The 26,525-nt window shown below is 40.4% G+C and overlaps 11 protein-coding genes across 12 annotated transcripts; 7 read left to right on the top strand and 4 right to left on the bottom strand.

Moving 5' to 3' along the window:
* The first annotated feature begins 84 nt into the window (after positions 1-84).
* LOC124316397 (protein Star-like) lies at positions 85-1,666 on the top strand. The gene is made up of 5 exons (XM_046782326.1): positions 85-395; positions 491-666; positions 777-971; positions 1,131-1,367; positions 1,452-1,666. Exons 1-5 carry the CDS (start codon positions 95-97, stop codon positions 1,599-1,601), a joined length of 1,059 nt encoding a protein of 352 aa, XP_046638282.1. The 5' UTR covers positions 85-94; the 3' UTR covers positions 1,602-1,666.
* Positions 1,667-2,068: 402 nt separating this feature from the next.
* Positions 2,069-3,724, top strand: LOC124316361 (beta-1,3-galactosyltransferase 5-like). Its single transcript, XM_046782264.1, has 4 exons — positions 2,069-2,226; positions 2,356-3,190; positions 3,259-3,463; positions 3,565-3,724. Exons 2-4 carry the CDS (start codon positions 2,380-2,382, stop codon positions 3,707-3,709), a joined length of 1,161 nt encoding a protein of 386 aa, XP_046638220.1. The 5' UTR covers positions 2,069-2,226; positions 2,356-2,379; the 3' UTR covers positions 3,710-3,724.
* A 269-nt stretch (positions 3,725-3,993) lies between these two features.
* LOC124316732 lies at positions 3,994-5,456 on the top strand. Its single transcript, XM_046782678.1, has 5 exons — positions 3,994-4,437; positions 4,506-4,672; positions 4,758-4,917; positions 5,074-5,219; positions 5,280-5,456. Exons 1-5 carry the CDS (start codon positions 4,068-4,070, stop codon positions 5,454-5,456), a joined length of 1,020 nt encoding a protein of 339 aa, XP_046638634.1. The 5' UTR covers positions 3,994-4,067.
* A 2,649-nt stretch (positions 5,457-8,105) lies between these two features.
* On the top strand, positions 8,106-9,212 carry LOC124316731 (protein Star-like). Its single transcript, XM_046782677.1, has 4 exons — positions 8,106-8,270; positions 8,365-8,559; positions 8,729-8,983; positions 9,048-9,212. Exons 1-4 carry the CDS (start codon positions 8,106-8,108, stop codon positions 9,210-9,212), a joined length of 780 nt encoding a protein of 259 aa, XP_046638633.1.
* A 1,748-nt stretch (positions 9,213-10,960) lies between these two features.
* Positions 10,961-13,092, bottom strand: LOC124316373 (lactosylceramide 4-alpha-galactosyltransferase-like). 2 transcript variants are annotated; one of them, XM_046782283.1, is made up of 3 exons: positions 12,442-13,092; positions 11,868-12,366; positions 10,961-11,801 (listed from the first exon to the last, which is right to left on the bottom strand). In XM_046782283.1, the coding sequence occupies exons 2-3, from the start codon at positions 12,351-12,353 to the stop codon at positions 11,172-11,174; spliced, it is 1,116 nt and encodes a 371-aa protein (XP_046638239.1). In that variant the 5' UTR covers positions 12,354-12,366; positions 12,442-13,092; the 3' UTR covers positions 10,961-11,171. The 2 variants fall into 2 exon arrangements, with proteins under 2 accessions (XP_046638239.1, XP_046638238.1); XM_046782282.1 differs by having other exon boundaries at positions 11,868-12,371; positions 12,442-13,090.
* Positions 13,093-13,599: 507 nt separating this feature from the next.
* On the bottom strand, positions 13,600-14,910 carry LOC124316730 (alpha-(1,3)-fucosyltransferase C-like). Its single transcript, XM_046782676.1, has one exon. The coding sequence runs from the start codon at positions 14,908-14,910 to the stop codon at positions 13,600-13,602; it is 1,311 nt and encodes a 436-aa protein (XP_046638632.1).
* A 386-nt stretch (positions 14,911-15,296) lies between these two features.
* Positions 15,297-16,172, top strand: LOC124316729 (probable methyltransferase-like protein 24). The gene has a single exon (XM_046782675.1). It carries the CDS (start codon positions 15,300-15,302, stop codon positions 16,170-16,172), a length of 873 nt encoding a protein of 290 aa, XP_046638631.1. The 5' UTR covers positions 15,297-15,299.
* Positions 16,173-17,180: 1,008 nt separating this feature from the next.
* Positions 17,181-18,554, top strand: LOC124316728 (alpha-(1,3)-fucosyltransferase C-like). The gene has a single exon (XM_046782674.1). It carries the CDS (start codon positions 17,181-17,183, stop codon positions 18,552-18,554), a length of 1,374 nt encoding a protein of 457 aa, XP_046638630.1.
* A 228-nt stretch (positions 18,555-18,782) lies between these two features.
* LOC124316336 (alpha-(1,3)-fucosyltransferase C-like) lies at positions 18,783-20,514 on the bottom strand. The gene is made up of 3 exons (XM_046782226.1): positions 20,121-20,514; positions 19,369-20,018; positions 18,783-19,288 (listed from the first exon to the last, which is right to left on the bottom strand). The coding sequence occupies exons 1-3, from the start codon at positions 20,364-20,366 to the stop codon at positions 18,940-18,942; spliced, it is 1,245 nt and encodes a 414-aa protein (XP_046638182.1). The 5' UTR covers positions 20,367-20,514; the 3' UTR covers positions 18,783-18,939.
* Positions 20,515-21,722: 1,208 nt separating this feature from the next.
* LOC124316476 (alpha-(1,3)-fucosyltransferase C-like) lies at positions 21,723-23,167 on the bottom strand. The gene is made up of 3 exons (XM_046782451.1): positions 22,931-23,167; positions 22,204-22,850; positions 21,723-22,140 (listed from the first exon to the last, which is right to left on the bottom strand). Exons 1-3 carry the CDS (start codon positions 23,165-23,167, stop codon positions 21,792-21,794), a joined length of 1,233 nt encoding a protein of 410 aa, XP_046638407.1. The 3' UTR covers positions 21,723-21,791.
* Positions 23,168-24,473: 1,306 nt separating this feature from the next.
* LOC124316343 (alpha-(1,3)-fucosyltransferase C-like) lies at positions 24,474-25,948 on the top strand. Its single transcript, XM_046782235.1, has 3 exons — positions 24,474-24,740; positions 24,821-25,467; positions 25,531-25,948. The coding sequence occupies exons 1-3, from the start codon at positions 24,510-24,512 to the stop codon at positions 25,877-25,879; spliced, it is 1,227 nt and encodes a 408-aa protein (XP_046638191.1). The 5' UTR covers positions 24,474-24,509; the 3' UTR covers positions 25,880-25,948.
* Positions 25,949-26,525: the final 577 nt, after the last annotated feature.

Here is a 26,525-nt window from a genome sequence, read left to right as displayed (position 1 = left end):
AAAGTATATAGTCATTGCTTGATGGTCTTGTCCAACTGTAAATGGCCAACAGATGAGCAGTTTGAATTGCTTCTGCAACAGAGAAGGACATGCCATGAGAGCCGGTCATTGCTTGTCTTCTCCGTTCCGTTGTAAATCACTGCAGCATTTCTCGGTTTGTTTTGTCATATTGGTGATGTCGATAAGCCTAGTACTAATTTATAAAAGATCAGTCGGACATGGTTATGATGAATTCAGTCAACGAGAGAAGAGAACCAATCTTAACGCTAGAATGCCAGCACGCTTCTTCAACAACAATCGCAATAAGTACAACTTGATGGATGAAACTAGCGGCTCAGGTGGACTTGGCAAACTCAAGCAATTTTTCAACATCTACGACAAGGCGTGCACCTTAGGTGACTATATTCCACACACATATTCTAAACATAAATGTTATAGTTCCGGCTTTATGAAACCAACGCTTTTGATACTTGTTATGGTATGTAAACAGATTACATCAACGCAAACAAATTGGCCCAAGATCACCCTTGCGTCATTGAAATTATTCGAAAACACTATTTGAATGAACCGTCGCCGCCAAATGCGCCTCTTAAACTGGGCTCGAAAGACTTGAACGATCGATCACCAGGACAAACTGGAGTTATATTCAGGCTCTTAAAAAATCAGGTGCTGTTGCTTTTTATTAAATTCGAAATAAATTAAAGCTCATATTCCAAATTCATTTACCAATTACGATTGATGAGCTATAGCAAAATAAGGATTTGATTGTTATATAGACGAACGGATTCTTTGTAGAATGTGGCGCTCTAGATGGCGAGTATCTGTCAAACACGATCGATTTGGAGCGTAAATTCAACTGGAGTGGCGTGCTGATCGAAGCCAACCCCAAAGTTTTCGAATCTCTTTTATCCCGCAACCGCAAGTCGTGGACGTTGCCCATCTGTTTAAGTTTGGAGCCATTTCCTACTCAGGTGAAAAAAAACTTTTCTTAAAATAAGTTGATGGTTTCATTAATATACGTACACCCAACGCACATATGGCAGTAAAGTAAGAACGGGAAAAACGAAGCATTTACGGTATAATAATAAGCTGAAAATCAATGAAATGAATTTTCTCACTCAATCCGCAAGGTCAAGTTTCAACCGAAACAGAACACGGGTCTCAGTCACATTGAAGGCGAAGCGAAAACATTACAGCAACCTGGAGTTCCTGGTGTTGATCCTGATTTGGTAACTGTCCAGTGCTTCCCCTTTTACTCGGTTCTGTTGGCCGTTGGACGGACTCAAATTGATTTTTTCAGTCTCGATGTCGAAGGGCATGAACTGAAAATCCTAAAGACTATTCCTTGGCACAAAGTTGACATTAAGGTAAAGATAAAAGATTATCAAGTATTAAAAAAATTAAGGGTCTCGTTGAAAATAATGACGTTATGTGAATACATGAATGACAAGACCCTAACAGTTGAGTGGGACAACCTGTTGGAGGGACAGGAAGCCTTGTCCAGCTTCATGGAGGAGAGTGGATTCATCCGGATTGGTGCATTTGATTTTCAATATACTAGAGATGTCATATTTATTAAAGATTTACTAAATAATACCTAAAGAAGATTTGTATGTACATTTTTCTGTCATTCTTTTTCCGATCAATGCAACTCAATGAAAATAAATGTAATTCAAAACTAGATCCCATATTGTATAAATATTAATCCTCGTGGAAATTATATTTTCATTTTGTGCTGTGTGTGAGTTAACAGAGAATAGCAATTTTTTAAATAATTTTATCAATCAAATATTTATCAATTCGTATTAGATACTTCTCTATTTAAGAAGTCCACGTAAAACTTAATGTAATTTGAATCAATTTAATCAAATTAATTCGGTATAAGAAAAAAAAATGAAGCCATTTGCTAAGAAAAAATCAAATACGCCTCTTGCTTTGCTTCGGGCATGTGTGCAAACATAAAAATCGGAGAATGGGACACGTCCGTGAAGAAATTTACGTATAGTATCTAATGTAGCTGAACAAGGAGAGGTTGTTCGTAATAAGATGGCCTTCAGAAAAATAAAAATAGCCTCGTTCTTCACGACAGTTAAGCACCGGAATATAACAATCATCAGATGGTTTAATAATCATCTTTCTCTCGGCTGTGTGGGATTGCTGTTGCTAGCCAGCGGTATTATCAATTTGATTTTGATCCTCACTCCGACGAGAACCTCTTATCAACAGGTATAATAAGGAATAATATATATATTTTTATTTATTCTGATTAAACGGGTACTTTTATTTGCGTTTAGCGCGCATATCATATAATAAATAAATTATATAAAAATTACGACAACAAAATTGAATTCGCAGGTGCTGGGTGAAAATACTCTAATAATGCAAGACGTACGATGGGAGGCAAGAGAAGAAATGATAAAATTGTGTCGAAAAGAGAAGAAAAACAGTTCTATTTTATCAGAAGAAGACAACAGAAAATTTCAGAAAACAAATGTGAATTTAGCTGAAATCATAAAACTGCCAAACACACAAGAAGCAAACATTACTATACAACGAGAGTTTTTCAATTATATGGCAGCAAATTTACGTAACACTTCTTACCCCGGAGTGGAAAATTACACAAGGTATGCGGTGGCTCGATTGGGATTGTTACCTTTAGCTAATGCGGAACCACTGAAACCGGAATTCGGTCCGGTGATCAACGACGTCCTTTCCTTCCGGTACCCTATCACCATCCAGCAGTGTCCGAACGTGACCGTCGATCAAATAAGTGTTTTCATAGCTGTCATATCGGCCCCTAATAATTTCGAAAAGCGGAAAATGATTCGACAGACGTGGAAAAATCACCTGAAAATGGAGAGTGACAAAGGCTTGTTAGTTACCGCTGGTTTCGGCTTCATTGTGGGACTGACGGCCAATAATGTGACGCAAGCCAAAATAGAAGAGGAGAGTAAACTGTACGGCGATATCATTCAGATAGGAGTGTCGGATTTCTATCGTAATTTGTCATCGAAAGTGGCAGGTCTCTTTAACTGGCTGTACAGACACTGCTCCAAAGTTGACTTCCTTCTAAAAGTGGATGACGATGTCTACGTTAACGTGCGCAATTTGACTCATTTTCTTAAATTATACTATCAATTAAATATAAGTGTGTTTGGCTCCTACCCGAGCGCATTTATTCCCAATCGAGGTATTATATTATGTTATATTTGAATGGAATTTAACTTATCTAATGTTTTTTCTTTTTTTTAAATTTAGATGGCAAGTGGGACATTTCATTTGAGGAGTGGCCATGGAATCAGTATCCAGAATACATTACGGGTGGAACTATCTTGATTCCAGGAAGTGCAATAATCCCTCTATTAGCTGCAAGTCAGACGACGCCCATGATGCCCTTTGATGATGTTTACTTAACGGGGCTATGTACTGAAAAAGCCGGCCTAAAAATCCATTTTTCACCCAGGTGATATACTTGTACATAATACTGTCAAGATGCAGAAAAATAATAATATTGATAATTAATTCCCATTTTTTTTTTTAATGTCGAACTGCAAAATAAAATAGTATTTTTGTGAGGGAACTCCCAGTCAAATGCGATCTAAGTCGTGTTATCGCTTGGGTGAGTGACAATCAGGTGAATTCTCATGTGGCAACCGACAATTTCTACCGCAGTACAATTCATCAGTGCATTTTTAATGACACACTTTAATGGTTTTCTATACATTTATACGTTACATGTATGTAATTTAATAATACATCGAATGACAAAAAAGGAAATATCATTCATTTGAAATTTAAAAAAAACCCGTCTTACTTTGATTATATTAGTTACGATACGTGGGGTTCTGAAGGTCAAAAGATTTCTCGCCCACTGAGCACTGACGAAGGGCACCGCAAAAATGAAACCTAGAGAAGTTCCGCCCCTTTACGAACCTTGGAAAAAATGAAATAAGCTACCGTTAGAGAGTACAGGTTTAGTGTGTGTCCAGCCCACTAACGCTAATATTAATCCCATAGTGTCCGCTAAAACACATGTAGCCAATTGAGGCCTAGCATCAATTATAAATATGATTCGATACAAATGTGTTAAATTTATTCCGTACCGTCACCTTGCTTCGTTTTGGCTTTTAGCAACTTGGTTGAGTCTGGTGCTGACCGTTGTCTTCCTACACCAGTTCTTGACGATTGCCAAATCAAATATCATTTTAATCAAACACCAACAAGGAGAAAAACCGTCAGCGGCTATTCCGTCTATAGACCTACGTGTCATTAACAAAGAAGTCCAATCAACTAGTAGTCGTGCTGCTGATCGAAGAGGCCCTCACCAAAAAGTGATTTCCTATTCCATCTATGGCAATTTTTCGCTAACGGATGTCGTTCACAAATATTTGAGACCTTTTAAAGAGACCATCAAGATAATTCCTCTCATCTACCCAGGTAGTTTTCAATTTAATAAACATTTCAGTGATATTATATGCAATGGCAATAATCTCATAATAATATAGGTTGGATTGTAAGAATTTACCACAACTTGACGAAAGACGAAACAGAAACGTGGAAATTTCTCAAAAACACTTTGGACTTGGGCGCAGGCCACGTCGATTTGTGCAATGCAACAGATATCATTGAGAAGCGAAAACTGGCGGATTTGTTTGCAATGACATGGCGTTGGGTAAGTATAAATGTGAACGCTGTCACGAAACTGTACAACTGATAACACGCACACGAATATTAGTTATCTTTATTAATAATATTAGTTACCTTTGCTTGACGACATGGTGGACACGCTTATGTCGAGGGACTCGGACAGCAATATCATACCTCGTGAAAAAGACGCCGTACGTGAATGGCTGGACAGCAACAAAACCTTCCACATTATGAGGGATCACCCGGCACATTGCCGTTTTATTGTTGGATGTACTATACAATATGCTTTGTTTATAGTTGGATTTCTTGTTACAAGCAGACTCGAACTGTCTATATCTATATATTATTATCCGATTATTATATATTTGTTGCACAAACTCTGTGCACGCATCCTATTACTTGAAACAATGACTCTATTAAATTTAGGTTGTTGGGGAGTTAAAATCAGCCAGGATCGTTCCTCAATCGTAAATGCGTCCAAAAAAATGTTCACCGAAAATCATCTGCATGAGTACGACTACGACCAAAAATTGCTGGATAAACTGATTTGGCCGATAGCCATCACCAATATGGTAAGTTCAGTATGAAAAGGCACACCAAGTATTAATTATCTGAATGTTGCACAATTATAGGTTGTACACGATAGCTACTGCTGTGAAAAAATACCCTTCAGCCATCATCCGTTTCCGACACAGAGAAGAGACATGCTCTTCATTGGTATTAGAGGGAAACCAGAAGAAGAACTTAAGTTTCCGTGTCCTCCCAAGTGTCGCCCAGCCAATGCAACTTCTAAATGGAGTTTTTGTTAAACGCTTTTTAAATGTCTCATTATTCAGCCATTGAGAATCATGTTATTGTATTATTGGTCCATATACTGCTTGTATACGATTATATAGATAACATTTTTCAGTAAATGTTACGAATTAGTATGGTTAGAAAATACCATGATAAACCTTTTATTTCTTGTCATTCTGTCTGACGCTTTTTATTGCACTTGTGTGACTACTATAGACTACCAGAGCAATACACAGTAAAGCAAATATACAAGATGATACCAAAATGTCGTTGAAGAATTGAGTTTCATAAGCTATCTACGCCAGGTTTTCACGGTTTCGCCGTTCCGCCCAGTTAAGAACTCTTATAATAAGATTTTTTTCTTTTATCTTAAAAATATAGCACCCTAATTTTCGCACGTCATTTCACCCCTTATTTACACTAAACATGACAGAGTAAAAATGTGAACAAGCAAATATTTATTTAAAAAATGCTGCTGACTTTGCACAACACCATAGCTAAATACACTTCAGTTTTAGTCTTTTATGTGCAGCAGCTTTTTGTGTGGTAGCTTTGTAGACATGTGATGAGAATTATAGCTGCAATTTTTCTTAAAAAACTTGTGTCATATTTACACAATTTACTCATTTACACACTTATACATAAAATAGTTACTGCGGAAAATGATTTTTAAAAGTCAAATTTCAGCTGGAAAATTTAAGATTTTATTTATTTTATGACGGTGAATTCCAGCAAATTGATTGTTACATTGAGAAAAACGATAATATGGTTGGCCATTTTCTTACTTCACCACCACATCAATAATAATTTCGTTGCTTTGATTGAATAAATTGTGATCGACGCTCGGTGTGGATAGCGTAGCTAGTGGGATGGACTGTTTTCGGATGTCTTTAATTTCTTTTGCCTTAATTTATGCATTATGAATTTCAATGATTTTGTTTTTTGTTTTACCTGCGCAGAGATGAAAACGATAATCATGGTAGAAGATGACGATAACGTTCGAAATTGAGCGAAAAATATCTTCGGATATCTGTGACGAAAGTCTGGAATATTGCTGCAGCGGGGCTTCAGATGGGATAATTCTATTCCAAGTAATAAGAAATAAATTTAATTAGAATTATACTATAATAAAAATTAAAAACAAATAACATTATACATATCATGCGACTACGCTCAATCTTCAAATAGATGTGAAGATTGAGCAGCAAGTGATGATTTCGAAAGATTTCTTATACTCAGACATTCACCTCGACATTAACTTTGTAGACACTCAAGTAGCGGCAGTTGGTGAAGGCGCAATAGACTGTAATAAGGGAGCTAGGTCTCTTTCCTCAACAACAAAAAAAGTTGCGCAAGTGGGAGGAGTCATCTGAGCAACAAAGTCTACTCGTCAGAGCTTCGCCTTCACGTAATGCAAAGGCTTAAATTATCAATAACAAATTCTATCCAATTATATCATACTGGCAAGTCAACACAGCAGCGGCTATTAATAAAAAGCCGAGAAAAAAAATCCCAACAAGCCAATGAAAATGAAAGGAGATGTCACATGGCCGTGAAACATCCAATTACGAAAAGCAACCAAGTCATTCAATTTTTAGGCAAGACTGCGCGTTTAATTTTTTATTTTAAAAAATCGTCCGCTTGTACTAGCATTCTCTATCGTAACCTTGTCAAAATTTGAAAATTTGAAAAATATTCCATTAAGGATTTGATTATCAACCCGGTCGCAGCATTATCTGATCCAAGCATAGACCGCTCTGAAAGGACGGACATGCAGGTTGTTTTCTCCCCTAAGTCAAACCATAGGGGAAAATTTTGATGTCTATAGGCAGACTTAACATAAATTTTATACGTCACATTGCTACAAAGTTTGTTTCATTTGCCTGCTGTAAGTAAAATTTATACATATATAAAGGACGTTTACTAAAAAAATAAATTTTTACCATTAGGCTAACTCACAGGATTGAACAATCGGATAAAGTAATGCGATTCACTCGCGCGATTCGCTTTTCGACTCTTTCGCGAATCTTTGTATTTCCAGCAATCTTATTATTGATGTCTTTAATTTATATCATATTCATTCCAAAAGAGATGGATCCGATTTTTGCTATAGACGAACCAACGAAAGCGAGGCAGCCACTCGAGCCAGAACAAGTAAGACAATTATGAAAAAGTAATGGACTGATTTGTATGAATATCTTTCTTTCTATACGGAACATAAATGTCAGACATTCGTCTGACATGTTGTATCAAACATCAGAACTGTCGCGATGTTTCTACACCACATATAATAATAGCCAACAAATTTGATTTGCGAAAATAACCAATTTAAGCTTTCTGATCTTCAAATGTCTAGCTTGAACAAAACGTTGGTGAAGATCTTCCGCAAGAACACATCAGTGAAAAATCACCGCCCATTAAATACAACTTAATGGAAGAAGTTCATGGACTCAATTGGGTAGAGGCACCAGCAGATATATATTTATCGCCGAATGATTGCACTTTAGGTATGTTCATAAATCCGGTCCAAACTCTTTTTTCATCATTTATAGTGTGTTGGAGAAGAAAGGTGTTTCTCTCGTTTTTTTTTCCCGTTGCCAGAACATTATGTAAATTACAGTCCTGATTTTTTTCTTCAAAAATTTATTTCAGAGTACGCAAATATGTATCAACTGGAGCAAGACCATCCGTGTGTAATTCGACTTATTCGTCGCAACTATTTGCTCCAACCAGCACCAAAAAATCTTCCGTATCGATTGGATCACCCCGAATCGCTAGATCCTTCCGATGGACAATCGCAGGCCATTTTGCAAATTCTGCAGAATACAGTGAGTTAAACGCTTATAATTTTTTTTCTGCGATAGATACAACAAAAAAAAATGGCTCTGTAATGTGAAATAATTGTTTGTTTAATGTTTAAAGACCAACGGCTTTTTCATCGAGTGCGGTGGTTACGACGGCGAGTTCCTGTCAAACACTTTGTACATGGAGCGATCACTTGGCTGGACAGGATTGCTCATAGAAGCCGATAAAAAAGCTTTCAACCAGCTCAAATACCGCAACCGTAAAGCTTACACTTCACCAGTTTGTCTCAGCACGAAACCTTACCCCATGCGAGTAAGGAGAAAATTACCAAAATACAATTAGATCTAATACATAGGGTTTTACACAAGTTTCAATATGAACAAGGTCTGACGTAATAGATAGTTATTGTTAGTTACATTGAAAAACTCTATTGAAGAAAACTGAAAAATTTATTGGACTTTTTTTTCACCGTGTTTGATAGGTTGTGTACAATGCCACTGTAGGAAGCCTTAGTTCTATCCTTGAGGTTTCAAACAGTACCAGCAAAACAGGCCACGGAGCTGTAAACAATAATATAGATGCAAACAATGACAAAATATACGAAGTTCAGTGCTTTCCATTGTATTCCATATTGCTGGCTGTGGGCAGAACCGACATAGACTACTTCGGTTTGGACGTGGAAGGTTCTGAATACAAAATTTTACGAACCGTACCTTGGCACAAAGTTTACATAAAGGTAACCTATTTTTAATTTTTTTTCTATAACAAATCGATTTTCGTGTCATAAAATCGCAATTTAGACGATGACAGTAGAGTGGAACCACACTCCTGAAGGTGAACCCGCAATAACTCGGCTGATGGAGGACAACAAATTCATCAAATTCGGTTTGATTTCAATGCCATACTCACGTGAAGTAGTCTACGTTCGAGATTTTCTCGACGAGTACAGAAAGGACAAAGACTAGAATACTCAGCCATGATTCATTGCAAGAAAAAAATTTCTGGTGACTGCGCGCTCGATGCATTTCATCATTTTGTTATATCAATTATTTTAAACTAATAAACTAATAAAATGGTTTAATAACGCTGTAATGCTTATAATGTAAGTTTTTCAAAATGACTGTCTCCTATTCTTAAACTTCGGCGCGATGATTTCAGCTTTGTGAAGTAGTCTACCTGCTGTATAGTGTATACACACGTTGTACTTGAATACCTGTCTTGGTACTTCACTTTAGGACTGTATAAATACCATTCAAATTTTGTTAGTGGTTACCAAAGCTTTATGCTAATATGGGCGTGAAAGGTTAACGCCCAGAAAAAAACCCCTCAACATTGGGAAGTGTAAGGCCATATACGAAATTGGTTTGTTCATTCACAGGCATGACTTTGCAAAGCAGTGCAAACCGAGGAATAAAAAAACTAAAATAATCGTGACAAATATTGACTCAGGTGGGGCCTTATAAAATAATAAGAAATCCTGGTCGTTTACGTGTTTATTTATCAAAGCTTTATTGACTTATGACTTGGGTGCGCACTACCACAATTTTTCAAGACCGTTTATCAAGGATATTATTTAAATAATTTTCGCGTGGTCACGATCACTGCTGCCTGCTGCGTCAGTCCTAAATTCTTATTGGCTTAGAAATAAGGCTATGTACAAGAAACACACGGAAACCTATATTTACATATAGTATGGTACACCCAGCTGGATGCAGCACAATGAGCACACCGACGACCTGACCCCACACTTATACACCCACAGTCAGTAGTAGCGCATAAATACCGGTGGGCAAGTGCTGCTGACACGAGTCTTAGTCTAGCTGTACTGTTGCTTCGGTATGGTGTTGTACGTGCAAAGCGCAGCTATATGTGCGTTGCTCGTACAACATAATACCAGTGGCATCAATAAACAATTGATAATAAATGAAAGGGCTTTTTTTTAAATCAAAGGTGATATTGTTGAACTCGGCTATTAGGGAATAAAGTAGGGTAGACATTGGTGTCTGTTAATGACAAATACTGTAAATGCAGAAAATTTATTATTCCAAGAGAGTAACAGGAATTTAGGGTTTTGTCAATCCATGAAGAACCCATGATGAACCCAGTTTAGTCGGTGGTTTGACAAAAACAAAATAATCTAGGCGGAGAACAGTAGTTCATCTGTAATCATTTCGGATCATTAAAAGTTCAAAATAGAACGGATCGTACGAATAGAAGTTGCCAGCTGCACTGTTTTCATCTGGTTTGTAAGGCGTATGGCTTTTATGGATAATTTTTCAGCAAAAATCTTTGTGATGAGAAGAATTGATTTATTTCACTGTAACTTGAAAGTTATAAAGAATTCGAGTCTGTCTTTGTCGCAGACTTATATTTATAATAATTCTGAACCCATGATTGAAACGTCTCTTTTAATTTGCGATTTTGTCGATGTTTGAAATGGATTATTTGCAGTTCAGTTTGGAACGAATTGTGAAAGCGGAAAACCCCGGAAAACTCTTGTCCGAAATGACCTCGCCCAGTAATCGAGTGATCACACGAAATCTTTCGATGGAATATTGTTTCCTCGATGAATTTTCTTTTTACTTGAAATTAAGAAACGCGATCAGTGATCGACCCCTGATTCTCAGTTCCATTTTTTCACCGATATGCATTTTTCGTCGTGCATTTTCTATCCATAATCAAGAATATCTTTTGACAAAAAAGACAAAAAAGATGCTGACGATTTTTTTTAATTGTCACCCACCAGGCAGTCACGTAAAAATGATGTCATTATCTATAGTGATTCAGATTGGTTCTCAGTAATAATTGATTATCAAAAAAATGTCTTACCCTGCATTCAACTCTTACATGTAACTAAAAAAAAAGTGTAACATTACAAAAATAACAAAAAATAAATAAGTTCTGGATCGTTGACAACAAAGAAATCAAAAGTAATTGACTTTCAGATTGGAAAAGGCATGGGCGTAAGTAATTGGGCAATGAACACGGGCGATTTTGCTGTAAAGCTGATTGGATCCGACATAGACGGGCTCTTTCTTCGACAGTTTGTTGTAGGTGTGAACGGCGTAGCTTTGGAAAATGGCGTCGTCTCCGCTGACGTTGGAGGAGCGGAACATTCGCTTCCATTCGGCAAATTTGTAGGGATACAAATAAGTTTTGGGAAGGACGCGGATGTCCGGGCAAAGGAACACCGGATAAGTCGGCAGAGGCGTTCGCCTCTGGCAATATTTGAGCAGAACCGACTGGAACATTGCCGGGCCGGAATAGGACCACTTCTTCGGATGATAGGAAGAGGCCAAGTAGGTCATCATCTTCCGGACGATGGGGTGATCCTTCTGGAAATGGAACGAAGATCCAGTCAAGACGCTGTCGTCTTCTTCCGGCACGAAATTCCAGAAAATGTTGTCATCAAACGGCTTGAGGGCGACAAAATCGAGATCCATGTACATTCCTCCGCCTTTGTGGGAGCTGAGGATGCGGATGTAGTCAGAGAAATGCTCCGTCTTGTACGGACTCTGTCGCCAAGCCCCGCGCAAGTACCAATCTTCTAGCGGCTATTAAATAAATAAATTAATATTGACATAACAGTTAATAAAAGTGCAGATGGAGTAATATTATACCGTCTGGTTGAAGTAATCACGGACGTCGATGAGGATCACGAAAATGTTGGGGTATTTCTCGAGGATGTGGGCCAGTGGGCCGACAGTTAAGTTGACGTGATTCGATTGAAAGAAAATCTGAATCGATCGGTTGGAATTTTCTTTGGCCGTCGACTCGACAGCGCACAATTGGCGCAAGTTGAGGTGATCTCGACCGGTAGTTTCGTGAAAATAAATTCGCTTGTCGTCCGACAGAAGTGAAATGGAATTTAACGACGACGACTGGTTAAGGCCTTCCACGTTGACAATGTCCGAGTATCGGACGATGTTGAATTCCTGCACCATTGATGAGATTAATATTGTCGAATGGGTTTGATTGGCGTCTTTGGCAACTTCTTTTCCATCACGAAGGGCAGAAATGAACCAAAATCTCAGGTAGACAAAAATAATGATTGCCGCCATCGAGCCGAAGTATAATGTTTTGAGCTTGTCGCGTCGGATAGGCATCACTGGTGAGGTGCTAGACTAAAACATTATGAACAATTGATCAACTGTTTTGCTGGCAAAACAAAGTAAAACAAACAAAACAAAATACCTTTCGAGTTTCGAGGATGTCAATTGGAGTGGGACCGATCCTCACGTCAAGAATAACGGAAGTGAGAGACGGTATACACTTGTGGCTGTGCCGGATATTGCCAAGTTATAGGCTCCACGCCATTGGAGATCACGGTCCATGCGCAGCAACAGTCACCGCACCGGTTTAATCAATTACGGTATAGACACACGAAATAAACTGGTGATCAAGCAACCGCAATGACGACGCACTGTACAATCAAGGTAAACTTGTCCCAAGTCAACAGGGTTGTATATTATATCATCAAGTGAGTTGGAGCCAACCGTCAAATTGTTGAGATTACCAAATAATTCAACAAGCCAAATAATCAGACATTAATAGAGAAACCGCACATTCATATTCCTGAATAGCTGTGGAATGAAATCAAGTCGTTTCTTGTCTCGCACAAAGAAAACGAAAATGAATACCCACTCTTATATTTGCAATCCGGAAAGCAACGAACTAACGATATTCTTTTAGACTTGTTTGATTCAAGTTAACAAAAACAACTGTCAAATACAACGTAGAAAACTTGAGAAAAAGCAAAACTTTTGTTCGTCAACGAATCTGTCAGACACTCAGACTCGGACCCGCGTCACACCAGACTGAAATGACTGAGGACAAAAACAAAAAAAAAACGCCTCTAAATTAAATATCGATACGTCATCACTCATCATTTTGTTTAAGTAGACATGGCAACAAGGGCAGTTAAAACTTAAAAGAGTTTTTCTACTGATTGTAACCCTTCCTTTATTCACTCTCTTTAATCTGCACCTTAACAAAGGGGTAGAGTTTGAAAATATAGTTCGAGTGAACTGGAGGCCATTTGACTGGAAACACACCAAACTGGTGCCAATCAAATAACAAGATAATCCTAAATCACGAACAATTACAGCAGCAGTCGTAAAATTTCTATATAGGTTAATCAACTCAACCTTTGAAAGCCACAAAACAACATGAGACATGACTCTGCTGATGCGCTTTAATTAAATAGATTTAGATTATAAAACCAATCAGTTAGTCAGTTCATCAGGAGGGTCTATATATAAATAAGATTGTATTTCAAATACGCCTATAAATATTATTTGTTGTCACCTAGCCATTACCATGACTTAATTGTAAATTGAATTTAAAATAAAATCATTTTAGAAAAGGGAATTTTTTCGGAGATTTCTTCGACTTGTATGTAGGACGAGAACACCTTCCGGGATGCCATTTGGGAAACAAACTCGGGTAGGATTTGATTCGCTCGTTGTCAACGTGCAGTTTCCGGCAGAGGTCGCAGAAACCGTGACGGACCATTTGCTCCAGCCCGGCTTCAACGATGTAGTCGTCCTTCCACCACAGATACTCGTTGTACAGCGTCTCGTTGGCGGCCAACATCTCCAAATAGGCGGCCAGTTTCTTCGGCTCAAAATGCAGGGCATCGATGTACGAATGCTCCGGTGCCAACTGGGCGTAGTCGGCACCACCGTAGACGACGGGCACAATATCCCGCAGGCTCATGATGTGGAAAAACTTTTCCGTCACATAATCCTGGCAGATGGCGTTCTCAAAGGACAAGTAAAATTTGTAATTGGATTCCAGCATGTTGTAACATTCGGGAGTGGACGTCAGAAGTTCGTGAGTGTCGCAACGCAGACCTGAGCCTAGTCCTTCATCGTCGCACCATCCGTACACGTCGACTTTGACGTGTTTCTTCAATTGTTTGACGTACTGTTCCCGCTGGCCGTCCGTTGTGCAATGGGAGATCATGGCGGCCACTAATTTCTTCTTTTTCTTCTTCCTTCTGTTAATTTTTCGTTTGTTCAACATCAACTGGCGAGTGGATTCTCTCATTCTGACCTCCGTTTCTTCCATCGTTTTGGGTGCCGACGGTTTTGGGCTGATCCGCCCGTACAGCAACCGGACGTCCGAGTCCATCCGGTAGGTCATGGTCCAGTTGAAGTAGTTTCGGTATTGGGCCAGATTCTGATCTACCAGCGCAGGAGGTGGTTCCTGTGTAAAAAAGACGTAACGTTGAGTGGCCGGCCTTTGATTCCCATCGGCATACGGCCGCCGACTTCCCACGCCAAACTGGTCGTTGATGTTGAACACGATGGCGTCGTAAGAGTCCACAGATCGTTCCGGGTACTGATAGGGACTGTTGACTAATTCGCAATCGCTGACTGGGCATCCGTGCTGGACGAAAGCGTCGTGCCCAGTGCCGAAGATGACAACTTCCGGCCTCTGAGGAGCGTTCCACAACAAGATGGTTTTAATTCGACCTCGGACGGTAGTCGAGTTGTTCTCCACCAAGTCGATGCATTGATGATTGGGTTGCTGGAATTCCGCTGGATGATGCGGAGTATAATCCGGCTTTGCCAGTTGATCAGCGCAGAGCAGGAAAAAGGTGGAGACGATGAAAGCGGCTGCTGTTAGTTTGCACCACTTTTTGATGTTTGCTGCCATCGCCGGATGTGTTGCACGGGTTGAAGTCGTACGACTATCCGGACTCTGATAGTTCGCCGACTCCCGTCTTGTCCAACTGCTCGTTTAACTATACACCGCGTTTCCTGGATGGTCTCACTCTGTTTCGCTACGTCGATTTCATCCACCATTTTGTCATAAACTTCATTATCCACAATTTAGTACGCCTCCTCTATATCGCCCCCAGCATTTTAATCCGGCGATGCCTATTCTCACCTTCATGCCTCACTGTCACTTCCTCCATCATCACCGACGATATCAACCTGCCATAGTTGGAAACTGGAGTTGGAGTCAATTACTCCGTCATCATTCGTGCAACATTATAAACCGATTATTGCTTATATTTAACAGCCCTTTGAACTATTCACGCGATGAATGTTCGTCGAGTGTGTTGGGTGGGTCTTGCGACCTTTGCTTTCGTCCTGATTGCAATTAGCTTGTTGAAAATGAATCCGAAATTCAATCAATTCCAGACTTTAGTTGATTTTACAGAGACCCAAACAGCCGCTGGGAATATGTCGGCCAAAGAGATCTTCCGTTATTTGCATTGGACCAACAGCACGTCGTGCTTATTCGCTGTCGATTTTGGCTATTGGGTTTGGAACGGCGGCGGCGTTGCGGCGCCCGACGGACACAAGGCCGTCTGCCTCGACCAGTTCATCTCGCCCGTCTATGACAACTGCCTCGTCTACTCGTTCGGCATCAACAATCAGTGGACCTTTGACGAAGCCATGGCCAAGTTCGGCTGTCAAGTTTATTCATTCGATCCGTCGATGGGCGTCGGCGACTACGACCGGAGTCGACACATTCATTTCCATAACCTCGGCCTGTCCGGCAAGAATGAAGCACACCCCACCACAAAGTGGAACATGAAGACGGCCTCGTCCATCTACGAGATGCTGGGCCATCAACCGACGCTTATCGACGTCCTTAAAATGGACATTGAGTTCTACGAATGGGACGCCATTCCGCAAATGTTGCGGTCCGGTTTTCTGGCAGACAAAGTCAAACAGCTGGCCGTTGAAATCCATTTCAACGCCAACGATACGTTGGAGACATTCAGGCGTTATGTGGGCATCCTGCAAGATCTGGAATCAACCGGGCGATTTGTTCGTTTCAGTTCGCGGCCCAATCCGTGGCTCAAGCGGCCCATATCGATCCTCGGAGGCCAAGAAGATTACGTCGGCATGGAACTGACGTGGTATAATTCCAGATTCTATAATTCCTCGTCGGTAATAATATGAGTGATTGAAGATGTCAATATATCGTGTCAATAATAACGTGCTGTTTTCTATTTACTTATTAATTCCTATAGTTTTATTTTACAAATGCAAAAATGGAATTAAGTATTACAAATAAATATCTAACACAGTTTGTTCCCTCATTAATACAAGCTAAAATAAATTGCCTATACTATTCTCGATGCCTCTATAATTAAAGCTACAAGTGGGTCCGACATTTGGCACGTATCCAGTCGTTTCTTAAATTGAAACAAAAATATTCAGTTTAATAATACATGTCAGGATTGGATGATAATTATACTTTATTTTAAAAATCGGGGTATTATGTACAGTACACAGACGTATAGAGAGGGACCGGTCGACGTTATCGTTTTAATTCAGAGTCGCGCTAACTCCGTAATAATGTACCGACAATTTGACTATCGTCACGCAGCCAGACATGAAGAATGCCACCATCCGCCCAAGAATAGCATTTCACAATTCCATGGAATCACGGAGAACATAACAGGGGGCGATGACCTCTGCGCAGCCAAGTGAATCGTTTCTCTTTATAACCACAGCATTGAAATTGTTTTATACAAGCTAAAAAAAATATGTTGTTTCATCTAACTGCTGTGTACTCTAGAAAGATATAAAAGATGATCCTGTGTAAAATAGCGGTTCCATAACATCGGGAGGGAATCTGCTAAAAAAAGGTGAAGTAACAAATGAACGGATGAGAGGGATGACGAACCAGAAGAGTTGCAGTGCAGCGCCGTCGTTTAACTTCCGTGAAAAACATGGCGACTTCAGAAACGCATTTACCGTCGTCGAGGTTGGCCATTTGAATCGGCGGTAGTTGCACTTTATGTCTTCGCCAATCGCTCACGTTTCATTCTATCTATTACCTAGAGCCTGTGCAACTGACAGGTTCCAAGCTGCTGCAGTGAATTAGAGATATTTCAGTGTGCAGTTATGTCAATTGCTTTTTGAAAACATTCGTCGTGAGGCATTTTGTTGCCATTTGTCGCCATGGCCTTAAACAAGAAACGATTCTCCAAATTGCTTTTCCTTGTCATTTTAAACACGCTGGTGATTTTGCTCGTGAGTAACGGCAATTGGACGGAAGACACACAAAGCAACATAGATCGTCGTGATGGCCACCAGCAATCGTATAACGTCAGCACTGATGTCCATTGGCGTTTACCGTCGAAAATCAAATCGATCCTATTTTGGAACTCGCCCAGGCGATCCGAGATGACTATTTTCGGCACTGGGCACGACACTTTTGTCCAGCACGGATGCCCAGTCAGCGACTGCGAAATCGTCAACAGTCCGCATCAGTATCCGGGCCGGCCACTCGACTCGTACGACGCCATCATCTTCAATTTCAACGACGAATTTTGGTTGACTAAACGGCCAATTTTCAATCGCCAACCTCACCAGCGGTTCATCTTCTTCACGCAGGAACCGCCGCCGTCCATTAAGCCAATGAACATCTCCGGATACCGAAACTACTTCAACTGGACCATGACCTACCGGATGGACTCGGACATTCGTTTCCTGTACGGGCGGATCCGCCCGAAACCGTCGGCACCCAAAACGATGGAAGAAACGGAGGCCAGAATGAAAGAATCGACTCGCCAGTTGATGTTGAACAAACGAAAAATTAACAGAAGGAAGAAGAAAGAGAAGAAATTGGTGGCCGCCATGATCTCCCACTGCAAAACGGACGGCCAGCGGGAACAGTACATCAAACAATTGAGGAAACACGTCAAAGTCGACGTCTTCGGATGGTGCAATCACGGCGAACGGCACAAAATGCTTCACTGCGACACGGACGAGCTTTTATCGTCGACTCCCGAGTGTTACAACATGCTGGACTCCAATTACAAATTTTACTTGTCCTTTGAGAACGCCATTTGTCCTGATTATGTGACGGAAAAATTCTTTCAGATCATGAGCCTGCGGGATATTGTGCCCGTGGTTTACGGAGGTGTCGACTACGCCCAATTGGCACCGGAGCATTCGTACATCGATGCCCGGCAGTTCGAACCAGAACAATTGGCCGCCTATCTTAAGAAATTGGCCGCCAACGAGACGCTGTACAACGAGTATCTGTGGTGGAAGGACGACTACGTCGTCGAGGCCGGCATGGAGCAAATGGTCAGTCGCGGATTCTGCGATCTCTGCCGGAAACTGCACGAAGCTAATCAGGAGCCGAAAATGTACACGTCGATGGCTTCACGTTGGAATCCTGCCCGTTGCCAGCGTCCCAAACATGGTGGTACGAAGACCAATAATAAGCAACAAAAACTGACGAGAAATTTGAGCGCAGTGTCGGCATTCAGTGCAATGGATCTGTTATCGCACCGCAATAGAACGAACCAATACAGCGAAGATTAGCTCTAGCCAATTTCAACTTAATACAATATAACATGTTTTCCCATTTTTTTGTACCAAATCAATTTCTTCATTTAAATACATGTCAAATTCGAAATGAATCTGAAAAATTAATTTTTGTTATAATTATTCGGGTTAAGAACTGTCAAATCCGGAACCATAATCATCAAAATATATATGAGTGTAAATAGCGACTAGAAAAAATTTATAAAAAGTTCGAAGCATTTTGTTGTATAACTGAATGTAGATAGTCATCAGCAATGTAGTAGCTATATAGATAGCTGGGCTTTTGCTTTCTTAAATTCAGCACTTTTCAATTGTATTTATTGGTTCATAATAATTATAATAATTTGGTTCAGACATCCACACAGAGCGAAAAGGGCGCATGTCATGAAATTGGAGGTGAATTGATGCAGGCCGATCGTTCATCCCACCAGCGGGTCATGTTCGGGTAGACTTTCGGTGGCAAGTTCTTGTTGTGGAGTGAGGCGCACAGGTGACACATGCCAATGTTGACGTCCTTTTGCTTGTAGCGGGATTCAAAGTGAGGCTTCCACCAAAAGTACTCGTTGTACAGCGTGTCGTTCCTGTCGAGGAGAATCAGGTAATCGGCCAGTTGCCTCATGTTTTCAAATTTTGCCGCGTTAATGAAGGAATGCGGTGGCGCCATCTGGTCGTAATGATCGTGAAGGCCAAAGACGACCGGGATGATCGGACGATGAAGCATACCGAAAAACCTTTCAAAGTCAAATCGATTCAATTCTTCTCTCTCACAGTTCAACCCAATAAATGATTTTTCAAAAATAGTGCGCGTTACTTTTCAGTAATGTAGTCGCGACACAGCGTATTCTCCAGGGCCATGTAGAATTTGTAATTTTGGCCGGCCATGTCTCGGCAGTCTTCGCTCGAATTATCAACGCCCACCTCCTTCGGACACTTCTTGTTCCCGCAGGAGCCGTAAACATCGATTTCAATGTACTTTTTGAGCACTTTGATCAGCTCGTTTCTACTACTGGTTTGAGTACGGCAGTTTGAGACGAACCAAGCGGCCATTTTCGTTTTACTGGACGCATAATTCACTTTCTGACTGGACATTAATTGTTTCAATTGGTTTTCACTGGGATGAAGTGGGACCTGGCCAGTGGGTCTCACATAACCGTAAGGCATCACCATGTCCGAGTCCCATCGATAAGTCAAGGTCCAGTTGAAGAAATTCCCCAATGGACTCGTGTCTAAAAATTTAAACCATCCAGCGGATTCTAAAATCCAGAAAACGTAGCGCTGCTGAGGTGATCGACGTTGGGGCAAGTCGTTGGGATTCCAACTGCCTCGCATGTGGAAGATGACCGCGTCGTAGTCGTGGACGTCCGTTCGATTGGTCGACGTTTCGCATTGCCAGACGGGACAGCCCCATTTGCGGAAGGCGTTGCGGCCGATTCCGAGCCGGAAATCGGGGATACCCCAATACTGCGCAATACAAATCGTGATTTTATTTAATAGAATCATATATGTTAATTGATCTAAAAAAATGTTGATGGAATATCAGATAATACCTTAGGCCCTACTTACATCATTCCAGAATAGAATTCGCTTGAAAGGTGGGTCGTCAACATCCAATAACAATTTCTCCTGCTCATATCTCTCCACTAAATTGTAGTTTTCAATCGGTTTTCCTACTGGATAAAATTGCCGGTCATCACGCACGAGAGTTGTGTGGTAAATTAAGAACAGACATGTCAACACTAATACAAGGAAACGAACACTCAACAACTGAAATTTGGAACGGAGAGTAGATAGGCGTCGTCCAGCTCTCATGATTTCTTCAGATCGTCTTTTTCTAATATACAAAACAACTCAGACTTTTTCGTACATTAGCCTAATAAATGCACTCGTTTGAACGAATCAAAGCTTTCATCAGAAGTGTAGATTATCAGCACTGCTGTGTAGAAAAGTCCATCCTTTCTAAACCATCTCGTGTATAAACTTTGAAAGTTCGCAGCTCCAATCATTTTTCAGCTCTCATTTTGAGTCCGACTGCAGACTGTATATTAAATGCTTGCAATCATATACAATGGGCCAACAAATTTTCCTACCGAGTAACGCTTCGTCACGCATTTTATCTGAAATAATCGGCAAAAGGGTCGCTTGGGTACTTTTTGTTTTCAGCACGGCTGGGTTAGTTCAGTCAACTATAGCACCCTTGTTGTTGAAGAGTCGTGGTATATAGCCTAGTATAGCTAAATGAAAGAAGACCATTTAACCCATCAGCAGATATAGCTGGAAGAGACGAACCAGAACCTAGAAAATAATGAAGTAGGCTATGTATATTAAGGAGCCTATAATAACAACGGGGAACTTAAAAAATGTAGATGTTTTTGTCTGCGGAGATCACTGACATCATCTGAAGAACTATAACGGATTGCCACGAGCATCGACGAGCATTGACCGATGAAATGATGGTTGCTTTTCAAACAGTCCCATTTAGCGCAAGACCGGATGACGATGGAGGAAAAACGGAAACAAGGCTATGTCATTTTGCTTCTTGCCAATTTTTGCAGTCTATTAGGCCTATATCTATTATCCATAACAACTGGATAAAATTGGTTTCCAGCTGAATCCAGCGCATTTGATGACTTTTGGTCTGCGGTTATTCAGAATAATAATGCCTAGCCTACGTAACACCCAGAGCTCCTCCCCTGGGGAGGTGGCTTTTTATTTCTATCTCATAATTGTATAGGCTGCATAGTTTACATTACCGAGACATTTTCAAAAGGGAGTTTCTAGTAACTGTAATTGCAAACAGCAAACACGGCGGTCAGATAAAACCAGAACAAAATCTGCCGGGCAGTTTCAACGTATTGTCTTCGTTCAATGTAATGAATCTCTTGTCTCGCCGCTGTATCCAAAACTAACGTAATAACTAACGTAATAAAATTTACTATGCATCTTTTTTTCAGTTTCATTGTCATATTTTGATTGATGTCAAAAATTCGTAATTGATCCAGTTTTATTATTTGAATTAATTTTCTATTCTCTGCCATTACAATGTGAGTGACTTAACTATGGTTTTAAACATTGTGTTTTTCAATTCGAACGAAAGGATAGCGTAGACCATCGATAATATTTAAACAATGTTAAAGCTTATATTATACCAATAAATAAATCATGATATCAAATATCAAATAAATCTTTATTCTTTGTTAGTCTTCTTTTAAATTTGCTCAGACCAATTAGGACACATCATAAAATTGGAGGTGAATTGATGCAGGACGATTGCTCATCCCACCATTGGGTCATGTTCGGATAAACTTTCGGTGGCATGTCCTTGTTGTGTAAAGAGGCGCACAGGTGACACATGCCAATGTTGACGTCCTTTTGTTTGTACCGAGATTCAAAGTGAGGCTTCCACCAAAAGTATTCGTTGTACAGCGTGTCGTTCCTGTCGAGGAGGATCAGGTAATCGGCCAGTTGCCTCATATTTTCAAATTTTGCCGCGTTGATGTAGGAATGCGATGGCGCAATTTTGTCGTAGTGATCGTGAAGGCCGAATACGATTGGGATGACCGGACGATGAAGCATCCCGAAAAATCTACAAAATTATAAATCCAAGAAATGAATTTCCGAGAGAATAAAAGACAATCGCACTCATTACTTTTCACTGATATACTCGTGACAAAGTGAATTCTCCAGTGCCATGTAGAATTTGTAATTTCCGCCTGCCACGTCTCGACATTCTTCGCTCGAATTATTTTCATCCTCCTTTTTCGGACACGTCTTAGTACCACAAGCGCCGTAAATATCAACTTGAATGTATTTCTGGAGAATTTTGACCATCTCATGCCGACTGCTATGAGAAAAGCAGCTTGAAACCATCCAAGATGCCATTTTCGTCTTCCCTGCCGCATAATTCACTTTCTGATCGGACATCAATTGCTCCAGTTGGTTTTCACTCGGATGAAGTGGAACGTTCCCAGTGGGTCTGACGTAACCGTACGGCATGACCATGTCAGAGTCCCATCGGTAGGTCAAGGTCCAGTTGAAGAATTTTCCCAGTGTAGTTGTGTTTAAATATTCACGCCACTCTGCAGATTCTAAAATCCAGAAAACGTAGCGTTGCTGAGGTGTTCGTCGTTTGGGCAAGTCGTTGGGATTCCAACTGCCTCGCATGTGGAAGATGACCGCGTCGTAGTCGTGGACGTTCGTTCGATTGGTCGAAGTTTCGCACTGCCAGACGGGACAGCCCCATTTGCGGAAGGCGTCGCGGCCAACTCCCAGCCGGAAATCCGGGATACCCCAGTACTAAAAACCACATCTTGATTTTATTGGTGTCATCTAAAAATTTGAAAAAAATGAACTTTGATGATTGAAAAATGTCTTACGTCATTCCAGAATAGAATTTGCTTGAAAGGTGGGTCAATATCCGACAATGTATCCTGCTCATATTTCAACGCCAATTCGTACTTATTGGCAAATTTTTCTACTGAATCCAATTGTTGGTCGTACCGGAAAATAAGTATTTGGTAAACTAAAACCAGACCTATCAACACTATAACGAAACGAACACTCAATAACTGCAATTTGGAACGGAAGAGAGAAAAGTAGCGTCCGTCTATCATGATTTATTTAAATCGTCTTACAGAGCAACTGAAGTTACTAAATTGAACATTTTCCTTGCTCGAGATGATTTTTGTTCTTTGGGGGAGTGACTTCTGAGCATTATTGTGTAGAAACGCCCGCAATCTCTCATCTATATCAAACCGCTGCGAGTGACGAGCCAAAGTATCAAAGAAAACAGCAAAAGTCCCATGAATAGAAGGTAGCCTACCAGTTTTGATCAAAACCCAACTGTGTACTGTACTTCCTGATTCAGATCCTTGGTTAATAATTACTATTGAGGAAACCGCTAATATCTAAGCAAATTTAGTGCTAACAAATATATTTACAAAATTAAAAAACAAAATAACGGACATACTGTTGCTGTTGACATTGTAAAAGTTTCAGTGGTGGACAGATCCTTTTCTTTGACGGCTCTGGGCCAAGTTGCCAAGTAGACACAAATGAATATCGACACCGTCAACAAGACGAAGACCAATTCGCCGGGAATTCATATCACCTGAGTCAAAAATAAATCTTTATCGTAGTTTCCTGTTACAATAAAAGACAAACGAGATTTTTTTACATGAAGAATTAGGTTGATGAGCAGTTTTACCATTAGTAAGCCGAATGTTGCGTGCTGCCGTAAAGAAAATTGTTTAGAACTGCTAGCTCAGCTGTTCTGGATGGATTTCGTTTGAACGAAATCCGATGTCAACAGCCGCGATTCGTTCCACGATTACGTTAACAGTTAGACAATCGAATGGGTCATCAACCGGATACAGAAATTCATCCAACTGTTCTCTTTTAACAATACACAGCTTAAACGTTGAATTATTATCACTGTCACGGTAGACTGAAATCCACTGTAAATAGAAAAAAGAAGAATCGTACCTTCCTTTGAAGAAACATTGACCTAGAAAAGTTTATTGCGCCTATAGCTCTTTGTAGTTATGCCTATGCTGCGTGAACAAGCACAATATTATCCGTTGAAGCTTTTGCGTTCACGTTGCTATACGTAAATATCTCCCCACCTTGATTTTATTTAAATTTAAAAAGCGTGCCACACATTCATTTTAAGAATATAGTAGATGGAATTTATTGATCAGAAATTATATCCAAAAACATTGAATGGATAATACTCGTTAAACTTAATAGGCTTGTGGGAAGTTGAGTTGAAATTGAACTTTAGATAAAATCGGATGAAATGTGCACGAGATGATTTGGCGTGAAAAGGCGGGCATTGCTACACATCGCTGATAAGCCACTCCCCCGTAAAGTCAAAGCTTTGATTCGCCTAAATATATAATTGCGTATAGCAAAAAGAATTTGAGCTGCTCTTGTATAAGACGATTTGAATTAACCATGAGAGCTGGACGCCAATTTTCATCTTTCTGTTCCAAAGTGCAATTGTTAAGTGTTCGTTTCGTTATCATATTGATACTAAGTCTCTTCGTTATTTACCAAAAAGTTATCTTTCGTGATGGCCAGCAACTAGAAAAATTCGCCAACAAGTACGAATTGGCGTTGAAATATGAGCAGGATACATTGTCGGATGTTGACCCACCTTTCAAACAAATTCTATTCTGGAATGACGTAAGACATTTTTCAATCATCAAAGTTCATTTGTTTCAAATTTTTAGATGACACGAATAAAATCACGATTTTTATTGCAGTATTGGGGTATCCCGGATTTCCGGCTCGGAGTCGGCCGCGACGCCTTCCGCAAATGGGGCTGTCCCGTCTGGCAGTGCGAAACTTCGACCAATCGAACGAACGTCCACGACTACGACGCGGTCATCTTCCACATGCGAGGCAGTTGGAATCCCAACGACTTGCCCAAACGACGAACACCTCAGCAACGCTACGTTTTCTGGATTTTAGAATCCGCTGGATGGCCGGAATACTTGAACACGAGTACACTGGGTAATTTCTTCAACTGGACTTTGACTTATCGATGGGACTCGGACATGGTCATGCCATACGGTTACGTCAGACCCACTGGGAACGTCCCACTTCATCCGAGTGAGAACCAATTGAAGCAATTTATGTCCGATCAGAAAGTGAATTATGCGGTCGGGAAGACAAAAATGGCCGCTTGGTTTGTCTCTAATTGCGTTGCAAAAAGCAGCAGAAATGAGATGGTCAAAATTCTCCAGAAATACATTCAAATCGACGTTTACGGCGTTTGTGGAAATTTGACGTGTCCGAAGGAGGTGGGCGTTGATAACTCGAGCGAAGACTGTCGAAACATGGCAGGCGAAAATTACAAATTCTACATGGCACTGGAGAATTCGTTATGTCACGAGTATATCAGTGAAAAGTAATGAGTGCGATTGTCTTTTATTCTCTCGGAAATTCATTTCTTGGATTTATAATTTTGTAGATTTTTCGGGATGCTTCATCGTCCGGTGATCCCGGTCGTCTTCGGCCTTCACGATCACTACGACAAAATTGCGCCATCGCATTCCTACATCAACGCGGCAAAATTTGAAAATATGAGGCAACTGGCCGATTACCTGATCCTCCTCGACCGGAACGACACGCTGTATAACGAGTACTTTTGGTGGAAGCCTCACTTTGAATCTCGGTACAAACAAAAGGACGTCAACATCGGCATGTGTCACCTGTGCGCCTCTTTACACAACAAGGACATGCCACCGAAAGTTTATCCGAACATGACCCAATGGTGGGATGAGCAATCGTCCTGCATCAATTCACCTCCAATTTTATGATGTGTCCTAATTGGTCTGAGCAAATTTAAAAGAAGACTAACAAAGAATAAAGATTTATTTGATATTTGATATCATGATTTATTTATTGGTATAATATAAGCTTTAATCATTGTTTAAATATTATCGATGGTCTACGCTATCCTTTCGTTCGAATTGAAAAACACAATGTTTAAAACCATAGTTAATTCACTCACATTGTAATGGCAGAGAATAGAAAATTAATTCAAATAATAAAACTAGCTCAATTACGAATTTTTGACATCAATCAAAATATGACAATGAAACTGAAAAAAAGATGCATAGTAAATTTTATTACGTTAGTTATTACGTTAGTTTTGGATACTGCGGCGAGACAAGAGATTCATTACACTGAACGAAGACAATACGTTGAAACTGCCCGGCAGATTTTGTTCTGGTTTTATCTGACCGCCGTGTTTGCTGGGACGCTGGCAATGGGCAGGATTCCAACGTGAAGTCAACAGTCAAAGCTGTGACTTTTTACGGGGGAGTGGCTTATCAGCGATGTGTAGCAATGCCCGTGTTCAGAACGCGTGGGGTTGGGATTTTTTAGATTATAATTTGGTTTTAGTTCTGCTGCGTCACTTTTGTAGTTTAAATTCCGGCGCGGTTGTTCCAAGCTTCTCAG

The sequence above is a fragment of the Daphnia pulicaria genome, chromosome 12, assembly GCF_021234035.1.
Source record: "Daphnia pulicaria isolate SC F1-1A chromosome 12, SC_F0-13Bv2, whole genome shotgun sequence".
Classification (NCBI taxonomy): Eukaryota; Metazoa; Arthropoda; class Branchiopoda; order Diplostraca; family Daphniidae; genus Daphnia; species Daphnia pulicaria.
Note: the sequence above shows the minus strand (reverse complement) of the source record. Positions and strands in the feature narration are given on the sequence as shown.